The sequence below is a fragment of the Hibiscus syriacus genome, unplaced genomic scaffold (assembly GCF_006381635.1).
Source record: "Hibiscus syriacus cultivar Baekdansim isolate YM2019G1 unplaced genomic scaffold, ASM638163v2 tig00010533_pilon, whole genome shotgun sequence".
In the NCBI taxonomy this organism is placed as follows: Eukaryota; Viridiplantae; Streptophyta; class Magnoliopsida; order Malvales; family Malvaceae; genus Hibiscus; species Hibiscus syriacus.
This window is the reverse complement of record NW_024062223.1, coordinates 2,101,239-2,113,452: the sequence shown is the minus strand read 5'-3', so window position 1 is coordinate 2,113,452 and position 12,214 is coordinate 2,101,239. Positions and strand designations below refer to the sequence as shown.

The 12,214-nt window shown below is 37.2% G+C and overlaps 1 protein-coding gene across 1 annotated transcript; it reads left to right on the top strand.

Annotated features, from left to right (window-relative positions):
- The first annotated feature begins 4,440 nt into the window (after positions 1 to 4,440).
- LOC120204256 (putative receptor-like protein kinase At4g00960) lies at positions 4,441 to 12,214 on the top strand. The gene is made up of 8 exons (XM_039204372.1): positions 4,441 to 5,082; positions 10,114 to 10,297; positions 10,425 to 10,568; positions 10,669 to 10,790; positions 10,923 to 11,133; positions 11,207 to 11,444; positions 11,519 to 11,666; positions 11,754 to 12,214. The coding sequence occupies exons 1-8, from the start codon at positions 4,471 to 4,473 to the stop codon at positions 12,084 to 12,086; spliced, it is 1,992 nt and encodes a 663-aa protein (XP_039060303.1). The 5' UTR covers positions 4,441 to 4,470; the 3' UTR covers positions 12,087 to 12,214.

Sequence of the window (12,214 nt, the reverse complement as noted above, 5' to 3'; positions counted from 1 at the left end):
TCTTACTTTTATTTTGTTTTTTGGCATTTTTCTATTCTAATTAAATTCTTCATTTTTCTTTTTTTATTTTCTTTTACTTTTCCAAGTTATTTTTATTTTATTTTGCAAACCTATTCTAAGTATGATAATCAATATCATGCTTAGCTAATTTCCTCGCACCAAGAGCTAGTAATGAATCGATTTTATTTGTGAAAATCGAACAAAGCGCTTAAATCCCTTTGGGTACATTCTCAAATTTTTTGAATAAAAGAGCTTGGCAATCGACTTGTTCATAATTTTTAAACGTTTTCAAATCAAAAAGTCGACGTTGGTCCGAACATTGTTTGAAAATACCATTGGGAGGAAGGATTGGCCTGTGGCATTTCTACTTCCTGTGAACACGCTTAGCGGCGGTCCGCTAAGGGAAAATGAGATCGGGATCGATTCTCGACGAGACAACATCCGAGTCGGGCCTTTCCAGTTTTAATTTGAATGTTTTAACGGCAATAGATGTGATTAATCCACTCAAGAATCATCTTTCAAAGATAAACATGGGAAGATCGGTTACATGAAAAAAGGATAAGTTACAATGTGTTGGGCCTTGTAGATTATAACCGGCATGAATCCCGGAGCAAAAACACATTTCTATTATTGAAGGAATCGAAACAAAGCTAGCTCGAGATGATTTTTCTCATTGTCAATTCTCAAATTTAATTTCTTATCTTCTCTTGATTTAATGTTTCTTTTCAATTCTTTTTACTTAAATCTTTAATCCGCTTTATTATTTATTTCATCTCAATTTGCCTACCCCTTTTTATTTAATTTTGTTACATCTTCCTGGACTAAAATCAGCATGAATCACATCAGAGATTCCAAAGCTCCCTGTGGATCGACCTCTTCCACCATACTATATTTATTTTTGTTTCTTTTATTTGAGAAGAGGTTTTATTTTATTTTGACAAGTAAAACGACACTTATCAATGAGTAGGTCTCCTCCTAGTTGGGACAATTGTCCATGAGCTCGTGGATTGTATCATTGACAAGGATAAAACATTCATATGGAGTAGAGTCTCCTTTGCACATAGCAAGAGCGTAAACTTTGTCGGAGTTCTGGTCAATACTGGTAGTAACGATTCATTACTTCAAATTGAGGTTGCGGCTTTTATTGCGAATGCTATTGCGGTGTCGCGGTTGTGGATGTTGCGGATGTTACATAACGTGACATGGCTGTCGCGGATGTGTTGCGGCTGTCGCGGGTGTGATCTCTTCCTCAAAAATCACAATACGTCTAAAATATTATATTTATACATTTTACAATTATCTTTTAATATACTAATATTATTATACTCTTTTAATATTTTATTTTGAAAATAAAAATTTAATTTCATAGATAAAAATTTATTAAAAACAAATATAAACCATAGAAGTTCTATCATACTCGATAATGGGTAATAACAATTATAATGTTGATGAATAACATATAACCAATATCACAAAAATCATATCAATTTTTTTATATTTTAACATAAAAATGTTCATTTTACATAATTTAGAAAGAAAAAAAATACATAACTACAAATATAAAAATTATATATCTTACAGTTCACTACCAAAATTAATGGCGTGACCGATCTAAAACATTTCCATCTTCGTCATTGTCTTGGTTTTGATTCCTTCTTATTCCGTGTGAAGAAGATAACACATTATGTGCATCATAAAATGCATCATTGGTAGGAAACATGTTGTATGATAAATGATGACAAAAAAATCCATAATTTGGATTTTGTTCAAGGTAAGGTGGATACATGAATTTGGTTGGTAAGAATGAGAACCATGAGATGATTCACTAATTTCATTATCATTTGTAGCTGAACTATATGATGATGAACCTGCAAATGAATCATAAAAGTGTTCTCTCATCTTCTTATGAGTTCTATCATCATCATCTCTTCTATTTTGTGAAGCATTTGTTCTATACAAACCTGAATTATCATCGTAAGGATATCTGGACGTACCTTGATCTCCATGAAATTCAGTAGAATAAATGTATCCACTTTTAAGAATTAAATTAGAACCATTCATCTATGTAATTTTATATTTCAAATAATTTAAAGTTTGTTGCGGCGTTACGGCGCAATTCATAGCGTGTTGCGGTGTTACGTAATGGTTTTTACCACAACAACCATGATGCGGTTCCCTTATCGAGTTGCGCCGATATTGCATTACGGTAACCTTAAAAAAATGTTACGATGCGGGCTTTACGTTGCGTTGCGGCCGTAATTTAGTAGTAATAAAACCCACCGTTTGCAGAGGCATTACGAGGGAGTGAAGCGAGGATAAAGTCCCGGTTATTTCCATATGCGCTATTTGTGGTAAAATTACCAGTGTCATAGCATCTTGGGGCAGCGGCAACAAGATTGATGCCCATAAGCAGAAATGAGATAATTGAAGAAAGAGCTTTAAGTTTAACCCACATTTTCGCAATGATTTGGAAAGAAAAAAAATGTTAACTTTGGCAGAGATGGGAGGTTTGGCTTGCCTGATTTGAGTTGGAGAGAGCCAAGAGCGCCCACTAAAGCAAAAGTCTTTAGCTTTTAAATGTCAATCGAGAGACGAAGCTTAGGTCTTAAAAGTTTAATCCCTCAGTCTCACCTTTATGAGACAGGTGTGGTTAGTTGAGCAATACATTGTATTGCAAGAGATACTTCTATGTTTCTTCCTCTAATTTGGTCAGCATGTTATAAATTTTGGCAGTTTGGCTGAGATGGGATGTTTTGTTTGCTTGAGTTGAGTTCGAGAATGAGTCAAGAGCGCCCATTAAAAAAAAATTAAGCTTTGAAAAGTCGATCGAAACTTGGTCTTTACGGGACGGGTACAATTTAGGTAGGTATTAAAGACGTCTCATATTAAAGGACTACTATTAATATTAGTTGGAAACGTTCACTACATCAAAATTAACGACATTTTTAGCGGCGTTTTTTTTAATAAACGTCGGTAAATACTCGTACTTTAGTGGTGTTTTATATTTATAAAATCTTCGATTGTTCGACTAACATATAGAAGACTTTCAAAAATCTGGAGTGTCCTTCCGAAGGTTATTTGAATAAAGTTGATATTGTATGATTATTCAATATATATTTATATGACTTTTAAAAGTATATAAAACATGTTTCACTTTAAATAAATGTATAATTTTTTATATTTTCATTTTTAATGAAATTATTTTAGTAAATAAATATTCATTGTGTTTTATTTATTTTAGAATTTATTTATTTTATTTTTATTTATTTAATTACCATAATATGGTGAATATTTCATTTATTTTGTATATGTCATTTATTACTGTTGCATTCATAAATCATGCATCTCATTTTTTTCAAATTGATTGAAAGCAATTTCTGTTAATAAAATTATTTTTATTGAATCAAATATTTAAAAAAAAAGAATTCGCTCATTTTCAAATTCATCGAAATATAAAGGATCGTAATTTAAATTTTGGACCGGAATATATAAAGTTCCACTACTTAGACAACTTATAATCGAGAGGTACTAAATTTGAGCACTGTGGGAGTGCTAATCCTTCCCCCACGCGTAATCGACTTCCGAATCCTTAAAAATGATTTTCTGGTAATACACAAACCAATTTTAGTTTTTTAAATAATTTTTATTAAAATTATTTTTAAATGAATTTTTTAAGTATTCGACTTACCTAACCCAAAGGTTGATGACGACTCCAAATTTCAAATGAAGCCGAAATCCAAATCTTTCAAAACAAAATCTTAATTATTTTTTAAAAAATTAATTTTTTAATAAAAAAATGGTTTTGACACACCTAGCATAGCAAGAGCGTAAACCTTATCGGAGTTCTGGCCAACACTGGCATTGAAGAATCCACCGTTTGCTGAGACATTAGATGGGAGTGAAGCGAGAAGGTCTTTGTTTTTGCCGTATGCTCTATTTGTGGTAGTGTCATAGGATCTTGAGGCAGCGGCAACACTGGCATTGAAGAAAATCGTATCATAAACAAATTTGATGACTTAATTGTAACTTAACGTATTAAATTTAAGTATTTATAATTTAATAAAATTATATATTTAAATACTTTATATTAATATAGTTTAAACATAAATAAAATTTATTTTTAGATTTTAATAGTTTAATTTTAAATAAAATAAAAAATTCTGATATTCATGCAGGTTAATTTTTTTTTCAATTTTAAAATTAGAAAGAATATTTTTCATATTCTACAATGATGTATGGTTTACAAGAAAAATCAAATCACGAATTCTTAACCATAAGAAGGGTAGGTACTGTGCTAGTTAGCCCAAGAGTACAAGTAAATGGAAAATGGGTCCTAGAGTATGACAGGCACGTAGTAAATTCAAAAGTAGGAATAGTGGAAAACTGGTCCCATTGCCAAGACATAGTCGTAGGTAAGACCGATGAATTAAAGACTGTAAGTTTCCATTCAGTTTTGCTTGAAGTTTCAAAATGTGGGTTAAACTTAAAGCTGTTTCTTCAATTCTCTCCTATCTGGTTATCGGCATCGGCCTTGTTGCCGCCGCCCCAAGATGCTATGACACTGGTAATTTTACCACAAACAGCACGTATGGCAATAACCGGGACCTTCTTCTCGATTCACTCCCATCTAATGCCTCTGCAAACGGTGGATTCTTCAATACCACTATTGGCCAGGGCTCCGACAAAGTTTACGCTCTTGCTATGTGCAAAGGAGACTCTACTCCAGAGAAATGTTTTAGCCTTGTCAATGACACAATCCACGAGCTCATGGCCAATTGTCCCAACCAGAAAGAGGCCTATTCATGGACAGGGGATTTCTGTGTTGTGCATTATGCAGATCACTCATTTTTCGGAACCCCGGAGCTAGAACCCGCTGAGGCATTCTATAATACCGGAAACCTCACATCGAACTTAACGGAATTTGATGCGGTTTGGGAGAGTTTGATAAACAGTGTGGTGAAGAAGGCTTCCAAGGGCTCTTCTAGTCTCAAGTACGCAACTGGGGAAGCAGACGTTACGGTGTTCCGGAAGATATATTCACTAATGCAGTGCACTCCAGATTTATCGGAGCAGGATTGTGACTACTGCCTATTGTGAAATTCGGGTTAATTTCCACCAATAACAGATTCACCTTGAAAACTATTATCTAGGTGACTAGTGTGAAAACGATTGTACTAAAAATCACCCCAAGGTAGATTCCCAGGAAAGAGGAGGGGTCACAATGGTCCCTCTTAAAACCCACTTTCCTTAGACAGAACTACCAAGACAAATAATTTTAATAGGACAATAATTGACAACAACTATACCCGACAATAGCTATTAAATAGACATAAAAGAGAACACCAAAATATTTCACTAATAGAGGAAATATTACAAAGAGAGAAAGAATACAAATAGCCTTTAAAATAGAAGAAGGCTTATATTTGTGGGATGATTAACTAAGGAGGAGGAGGGCTTTATTTATAACAAAAGAATTTCCCCTCCTCCTTATACACAACCAATGTGGGACTTTTGCCAAAAACCAACAAATCTCCACCTTGGCAAATTCCACACACATCTCTAAAAAAACAATCTTTTAATTTGTAACAATATTGACCAAATCTAAACAATGTTTAAACTTGACCGCAGTTACCACTTTTGTCAACATATCAGCAGGATTCTCAGTAGTCCGAATCTTCTGGATTATGACTCCACCTTCTTCTAGAATCTCTCGTACAAAGTGATATCGAACATCGATGTGCTTCGTCCTTGCATGGTAAACCTGGTTCTTTGCTAAATGAATAGCACTCTGACTGTCACAGTGCACTTTGATGTGCTTTTGTTCCATTCCCAATTCACCAAGCAACCCTTGAAGCCAAATTGCCTCCTTCACAGCCTCTGTAACTGCCATATACTCTGCCTCTGTAGTAGACAAAGCCACTGTTGACTGTAAGGTGGACTTCCAACTGACTGGTGCCTTTGCAAATGTAAACACATAACCAGTAGTTGATCGACGCTTGTCCAAATCACCTGCATAGTCTGAATCACAATACCCAACTATACACTGACCATCTTGTTTGTCCTGCTGAAAGACCAAACCAACATCTACGGTGTTCAGAATATACCGCAGAATCCATTTCACAGCTTGCCAATGCTCCTTTCCAGGATCATGCCTGTGAAATATCGGGTCTTGTACACACCATTGCATACATCAAGCTACCAACAGCACTTGCATACGGAACCTTTGACATGTATTCCCGTTCTGCATCATCCTTAGGTGACATGGATGCACCGAGCTTGAAATGAGAAGCAAGAGGTGTACTAACTGGTTTTGACATCTCATTTATGCCAAAACGTTTTAGTACCTTCCTCAGATATTCTTTCTGAGACAAACAAAGCCTCCCCAATTTCTTATCCCTTGATATCTCCATGCCTAGAATCTTCTTCGCTTCACCAAGATCCTTCATCTCAAACTCCCTGTTCAATTGAGTCTTTAGTTTCGCAATTTCTGTCTGACTCCTGGAAGCTATCAGCATATCATCAACATAAAGAAGAAGATATATATAGGATCCGTCTTCTAGCTCGCGTAAATACACACAATGATCATATTTGCTTCTTGTGTACTTCTGCCATATCATAAACTTGTCAAATCGCTTGTACCACTGCCTTGGAGATTGCTTCAATCCGTACAACGATTTTTCTAATTTGCACACCATCTCTTCTTTTTCAGCAACTTTGAATCCATCTGGCTGAGTCATGTAGATTTCCTCATCCAAGTCTCCATGTAAAAATGCAGTTTTTACATCCATCTGAACTAGTTCCAAATCCAACTGCGCTACCAAAGCCAACAAAATTGTGATGGAGGAATGTTTTACAACTGGAGAAAATACTTCATTATAATCAACTCCCTCCGTTTGAGCGTAGCCTTTAGCCACCAATCTTGCTTTGTAGTGGATGTTATTCTTGTCAGGAAATCCATCTTTCTTTGCATATACCCACTTGCACCCAATTGCCTTCTTTCCCTTCGGAAGACTAGCTAGTTTCCACGTCTGATTCTTTTGAAGGGATTGCATTTCTTCATTCATGGTAATCCTCCACTTTTTATGTTCTGAACTTTGAACTGCTTCTTTAAAAGTGGCAGGAACGTCATCAATTGCAATTGGTGATGCAAAAGAGACCATATCAGCATAACGAGCAGGTTGTCTAATGGTCCTCTTTCCCTTTCTGAGTGCAATTGATTCATGTTGTTGTGGAGGTTCTTGGGTCTGAACCTCTTCTTCATCTGACTCTTCTTCTACCATAGGAGAGTCAACTTCATTTTCTTTACTGGTTGGGACAAATTTGCTTCCTTCAAACTCTACCTTTTTGGGAGTTCCATCTGTCTGCTCCAATTTTTCTGAAGTCACCTTTCTCAACATGGTAGATTCATCAAAGGTAACATCCCTGCTGAAGATTATTTTCTTTGTTTCTGGACACCAAAGACGATAGCCTTTCACACCAGAGGTGATCCCCATAAAAATCGCCTTCTTTGCTCTTGGATCCAGCTTTGACTCCTTAACATGGTAGTATGCAGTGGAACCAAACACATGTAAGGAATCATAATCTGTAGCAGGTACTCCAAACCATTTCTCTAATGGTGTTTTACCACCAATAGCAGTCGATGGTAAGCGGTTGACAAGGTGACAAGCATAGACCAAAGCCTCAGCCCAAAATTCTTTGCCTAACCCAGCATTAGACAACATACACCGAACCTTCTCCACTAATGTCCGGTTCATACGCTCTGCCACTCCATTCTGTTGTGGTGTACCTCTGACAGTGAAGTGCCTAACAATACCTTCCTCTTCACAGACTTTCAGAAATGGATCATTTTTGTACTCTCCACCATTGTCTGTACGGAGACGTTTGATTTTTCTGCCTGTTTGAGTCTCCATCATCTTTTTCCATTTAAGGAAAAATCCTAGCACCTCATCCTTTGTCTTCATTGGATACACCCAAACTCTCCGGGAAAAATCATCAACAAAGGTGACATAATAGTGTGTTCCTCCCAATGAAGTTGTCTTGGAAGGCCCCCATACATATGAATGAACATAATCCAAAATACCTTTAGTATCATGGATTGCTGTTCCAAATTTCACCCTCGTCTTTTTCCCTTTGATGCAATGCTCACAAAAAGCTAATTTGCAAGCCCGAGCACCCTTCAATAATCCTTGATCTATCAGTAATGTCAAGGATTTTTCACCAACATGCCCCAAGCGCATATGCCATAACCTGGTTGCTTCTGACTCCTGTTCATCAGTAGAAGCTGCCACTGCTGCTGTCCCAACAATTGTACTACCCAGAAAGTAATACACATTGTTTCTTTTTCGGATTCCCTTCATTATCACCAGTGCACCAGAGATAATCCTCATAATCCCATCTTTTGCCCTCACTTCTAAACCTTTTGACTCTAAGGTTCCCACAGAGATCAGATTTCTCATTAAATCTGGTACATAATGGACACCTGTTAAGGTTCTGATTGATCCATCCTGATTCCTCAAGCGAATTGAACCAATCCCAAGTGTGTCAAGAGGGGAATTATTTGCTGTGTAGACAATTCCACCTTTTAGTTCTTTAAAATCAAAGAACCATTCTCTATTAGGGGTCATATGGTGGCTACAAGCTGAATCTAACAACCATAAACTGGAACAACTGGTTGATGGCGTAGCAGCGAATGTGAAATCTGAATCTCCATCATCATACTCGACCACATTTGATTCTGAGACAGCCTTCCCCCTTTCAGGTTTGCCTTTATTCTTTAGCCTGGGACATTCTTTCTTCCAGTGCCCTTTTTCTCGACAAAAGGCACATTCATCTTTGCTCAATCTGGACTTTGACTTCGATCTCCCTCTGCTTCCTTTATTCTGACTCTTGGAACGGCCTCTAACAACAAGAGCTTCTGCTTCAACACTTGTGTTTTCTTGTTTGTCTTTCTTTCTCAATTCATAACTATACAAGGCAGCAGTTACTTCACTGAGAGACACATCAACCTTCCCATGAAGTAGAGTAGTTTCAAGATACTCAAACTCATCAGGAAGTGATCCCATCAACATCAGAGCCAGATCTTCGTCTTCAAAAGTCACGTCCATATTCATCAGATCAGTCACCAGCTGATTAAAGCTAGTAATGTGATCATTCATAGTGGTACCTGGTACATAGTTGAAGCGGAACAGTCTCTTTTTCATGTAGAGTTTGTTCTGACCGCTTTTCTTCAAAAATTTCTCCTCCAGTGCCTTCCACAATTTACTTGCAGAAGTTTCCTTAGAAAATGCATACTTCTGCTCTCTAGAAAGACACGATCGAATAGTACCACATGCCATTCTATTGATCCTCTTCCATTCTTTCTCCTCAACATCATCTGGTTTCTCTCCTTCAATAGCAATGTCTAGACCCTGCTGAAATAGGGCATCTAGAACCTCGCTTTGCCACATGCCGAAATGACCGGTGCCATCAAAAATCTCCACTGCAAATCTAACATTTGTCACAGCATTTCTTGCCAAAATTGAAGATGAAGAAGCGTCTGCCATTTCTGCTACAAATTCTATTTAATAGCTGCCAATGCAGAATGTCAATTATCCCAAGGAAATTTTTCTGATGTGGAAGATCAGCCTAAGCCGCAACCACAGAGCATACTAAAATAAACCAAGAGCGCTGATACCAATTGTTGTGAAATTCGGGTTAATTTCCACCAATAACAGATTCACCTTGAAAACTATTATCTAGGTGACTAGTGTGAAAACGATTGTACTAAAAATCACCCCAAGGTAGATTCCCAGGAAAGAGGAGGGGTCACAATGGTCCCTCTTAAAACCCACTTTCCTTAGACAGAACTACCAAGACAAGTAATTTTAATAGGAAAATAATTGACAACAACTATACCCGACAATAGCTATTAAATAGACATAAAAGAGAACACCAAAATATTTCACTAATAGAGGAAATATTACAAAGAGAGAAAGAATACAAATAGCCTTTAAAATAGAAGAAGGCTTATATTTGTGGGATGATTAACTAAGGAGGAGGAGGGCTTTATTTATAACAAAAGAATTTCCCCTCCTCCTTATACACAACCAATGTGGGACTTTTGCCAAAAACCAACACTGCCTACGGCAGTCTGCAGATTCCTATGTAAGTTGTTGCCATGGGAAGCAAGGAGGTGGTGTTCAGAGGCCTAACTGTTTATTCCGGTGGGATTTGTATCCCTTCTATACAGCCAATGCTTCTACAACGGCGTCTTTGTCTCCTCCACCCTCACCTTCTAGTCCTCCACCACCAGCTGCTAGTCCTCTGCCACGGTCAGTGGACTCCGAAATCAGAAAAGGTAAGTACCGGTCTGCAAGATGCATGCTGAACATTAGTCATTAGAATGTTGTCTAAAGGTACTTACAATGTTCTTGCTTGTACAAAAGGGGGAGGCATTTCATCCCGAACATTAGTCATTATAGTTGTTCCGAGCGTCACCTTCATCGTAGTGCTTGTCATACTTGGAATTGTTGTTCTTCCCATGAGGATCAAGAAAAAGAAACAGAATGATCAAAGTAAGTTAGCCTTTGATTTTATTTTTGTTTTACTGTTGTAGTCTTATAACAAAAGATAATTCACTAATAATCAATCCTTTGCAATGTTATGTAACTTAAATGATTCTTTGTTAACCTGCAGATAACAAGATGTACGTTGAATCGTTGCAAATCGACTTTCATGCAGTGAGAGCTGCAACAGAAAACTTCTCCGATGCAAACATGCTTGGACGAGGTGGATTCGGTCCTGTTTATAAGGTAATTTAAGACTTGCTGTATGAAAATTTCCATCATCACAAAGAAAAAAGACGGAATGAATATGTGACAGTGAATACTAGGAAATAATAGTTGTTATTTTCCCTCATTGTTCCTTGTTCCGAATTCTATCAGGGTAAGCTTGAAGATGGACGAGAGGTAGCTATAAAGAGGCTGTCCGAAAATTCGGGACAAGGAACACGAGAATTCAAGAACGAAGTCATGCTATTGGCGAAGCTTCAACACAGGAATCTGGTTAAGCTTCTTGGTTTTAGCTTCGAACAAAAAGAAAGGGTTATAATCTACGAGTTTCTTCCCAATTCAAGCCTTGACAACTTTATATTCGGTACCGTTTCAATCCTTCTAAACTACACCTATTGAACATGCATTTTAGTCCTATAATTTTACGAGTTTTGCAGATCCACTGAAGCGATTACTACTAAACTGGGACAAGAGGTACAAAATTATAGAGGGAACAGCCAAGGGACTGGTTTATCTCCATGAAGATTCTCAGTACCGAATCATCCATCGGGACTTAAAAGCAGGCAACATATTGTTGGATGAAGAGATGAATCCTAAGATCTCAGATTTTGGAATGGCGAAATTGTTTGTGGTTGATCAAACTCGAGCCGATACGAGCAAAATCGTCGGGACCTAGTAAGTATCATGAATGATGAGATTTTATATCTAGTTTGTTACAGTTATTCATTGAAATGTATTTGTAGATGCAGTGGATACATGGCTCCAGAGTATGCATGGCATGGTCAATATTCAGTTAAATCTGATGTTTATGCCTTTGGAGTGTTGGTTTTAGAAATCATTAGTGGGCACAGAATCAACAGCTTCACCAACCAAGTAGGAGACTCTCTGCTTACCCATGTAAGATCTCCATACTCTGGTTATGGTATATAATGGAATAGATGTTGCTAAAAGACAATGTAAGTTCATAACGTCGAACATTTGCAGGCATGGAGAAACTGGAATGAATGGACTGCTTTGGAATTTGTTGATCCGATTCTGAGGGATGGATCGAGAAGCGAAATAATGAGATGCATCCATCTCGGGTTGCTTTGTGTTCAAGAAAACATTGCTTATAGACCAACCATGGCCTCTGTTGTTCTCATGCTTAGTAGCTATTCCATGTCTCTTCCGGTTCCATCGAGACCTGCATTTTCTGTGAATACCAACACGGAGACAGCAACAATGTCCGATTTATTGCCACTCTTTAATCAATCTGAAAGAGAAGCCATCCAAGACTCTGTCAATGAGGCTTCTATTTCGGAACTAGATCCTCGATGAAGTTCGAATAAGTACTTGCATTGCACATCTTCTGTACTTTTTTTCTGTATGATTGTCTAGAAATTCAGTAATAAATACATGATGATTTGAGCACTGGAACCTCCTTGTTGACTGATTCAACCCCATTT

Excerpts from the sequence above, each read along its gene's own strand:
- LOC120204256 (XM_039204372.1), top strand. The coding sequence starts at position 4,471 with ATGTGGGTTAAACTTAAAGCTGTTTCTTCAATTCTCTCCTATCTGGTT. Across the intron at positions 5,083-10,113 it reads TATCGGAGCAGGATTGTGAC|CACTGCCTACGGCAGTCTGC; the intron begins TACTGCCTATTG and ends GCCAAAAACCAA. Across the intron at positions 10,298-10,424 it reads TCCTCCACCACCAGCTGCTA|GGGGAGGCATTTCATCCCGA; the intron begins GTCCTCTGCCAC and ends CTTGTACAAAAG.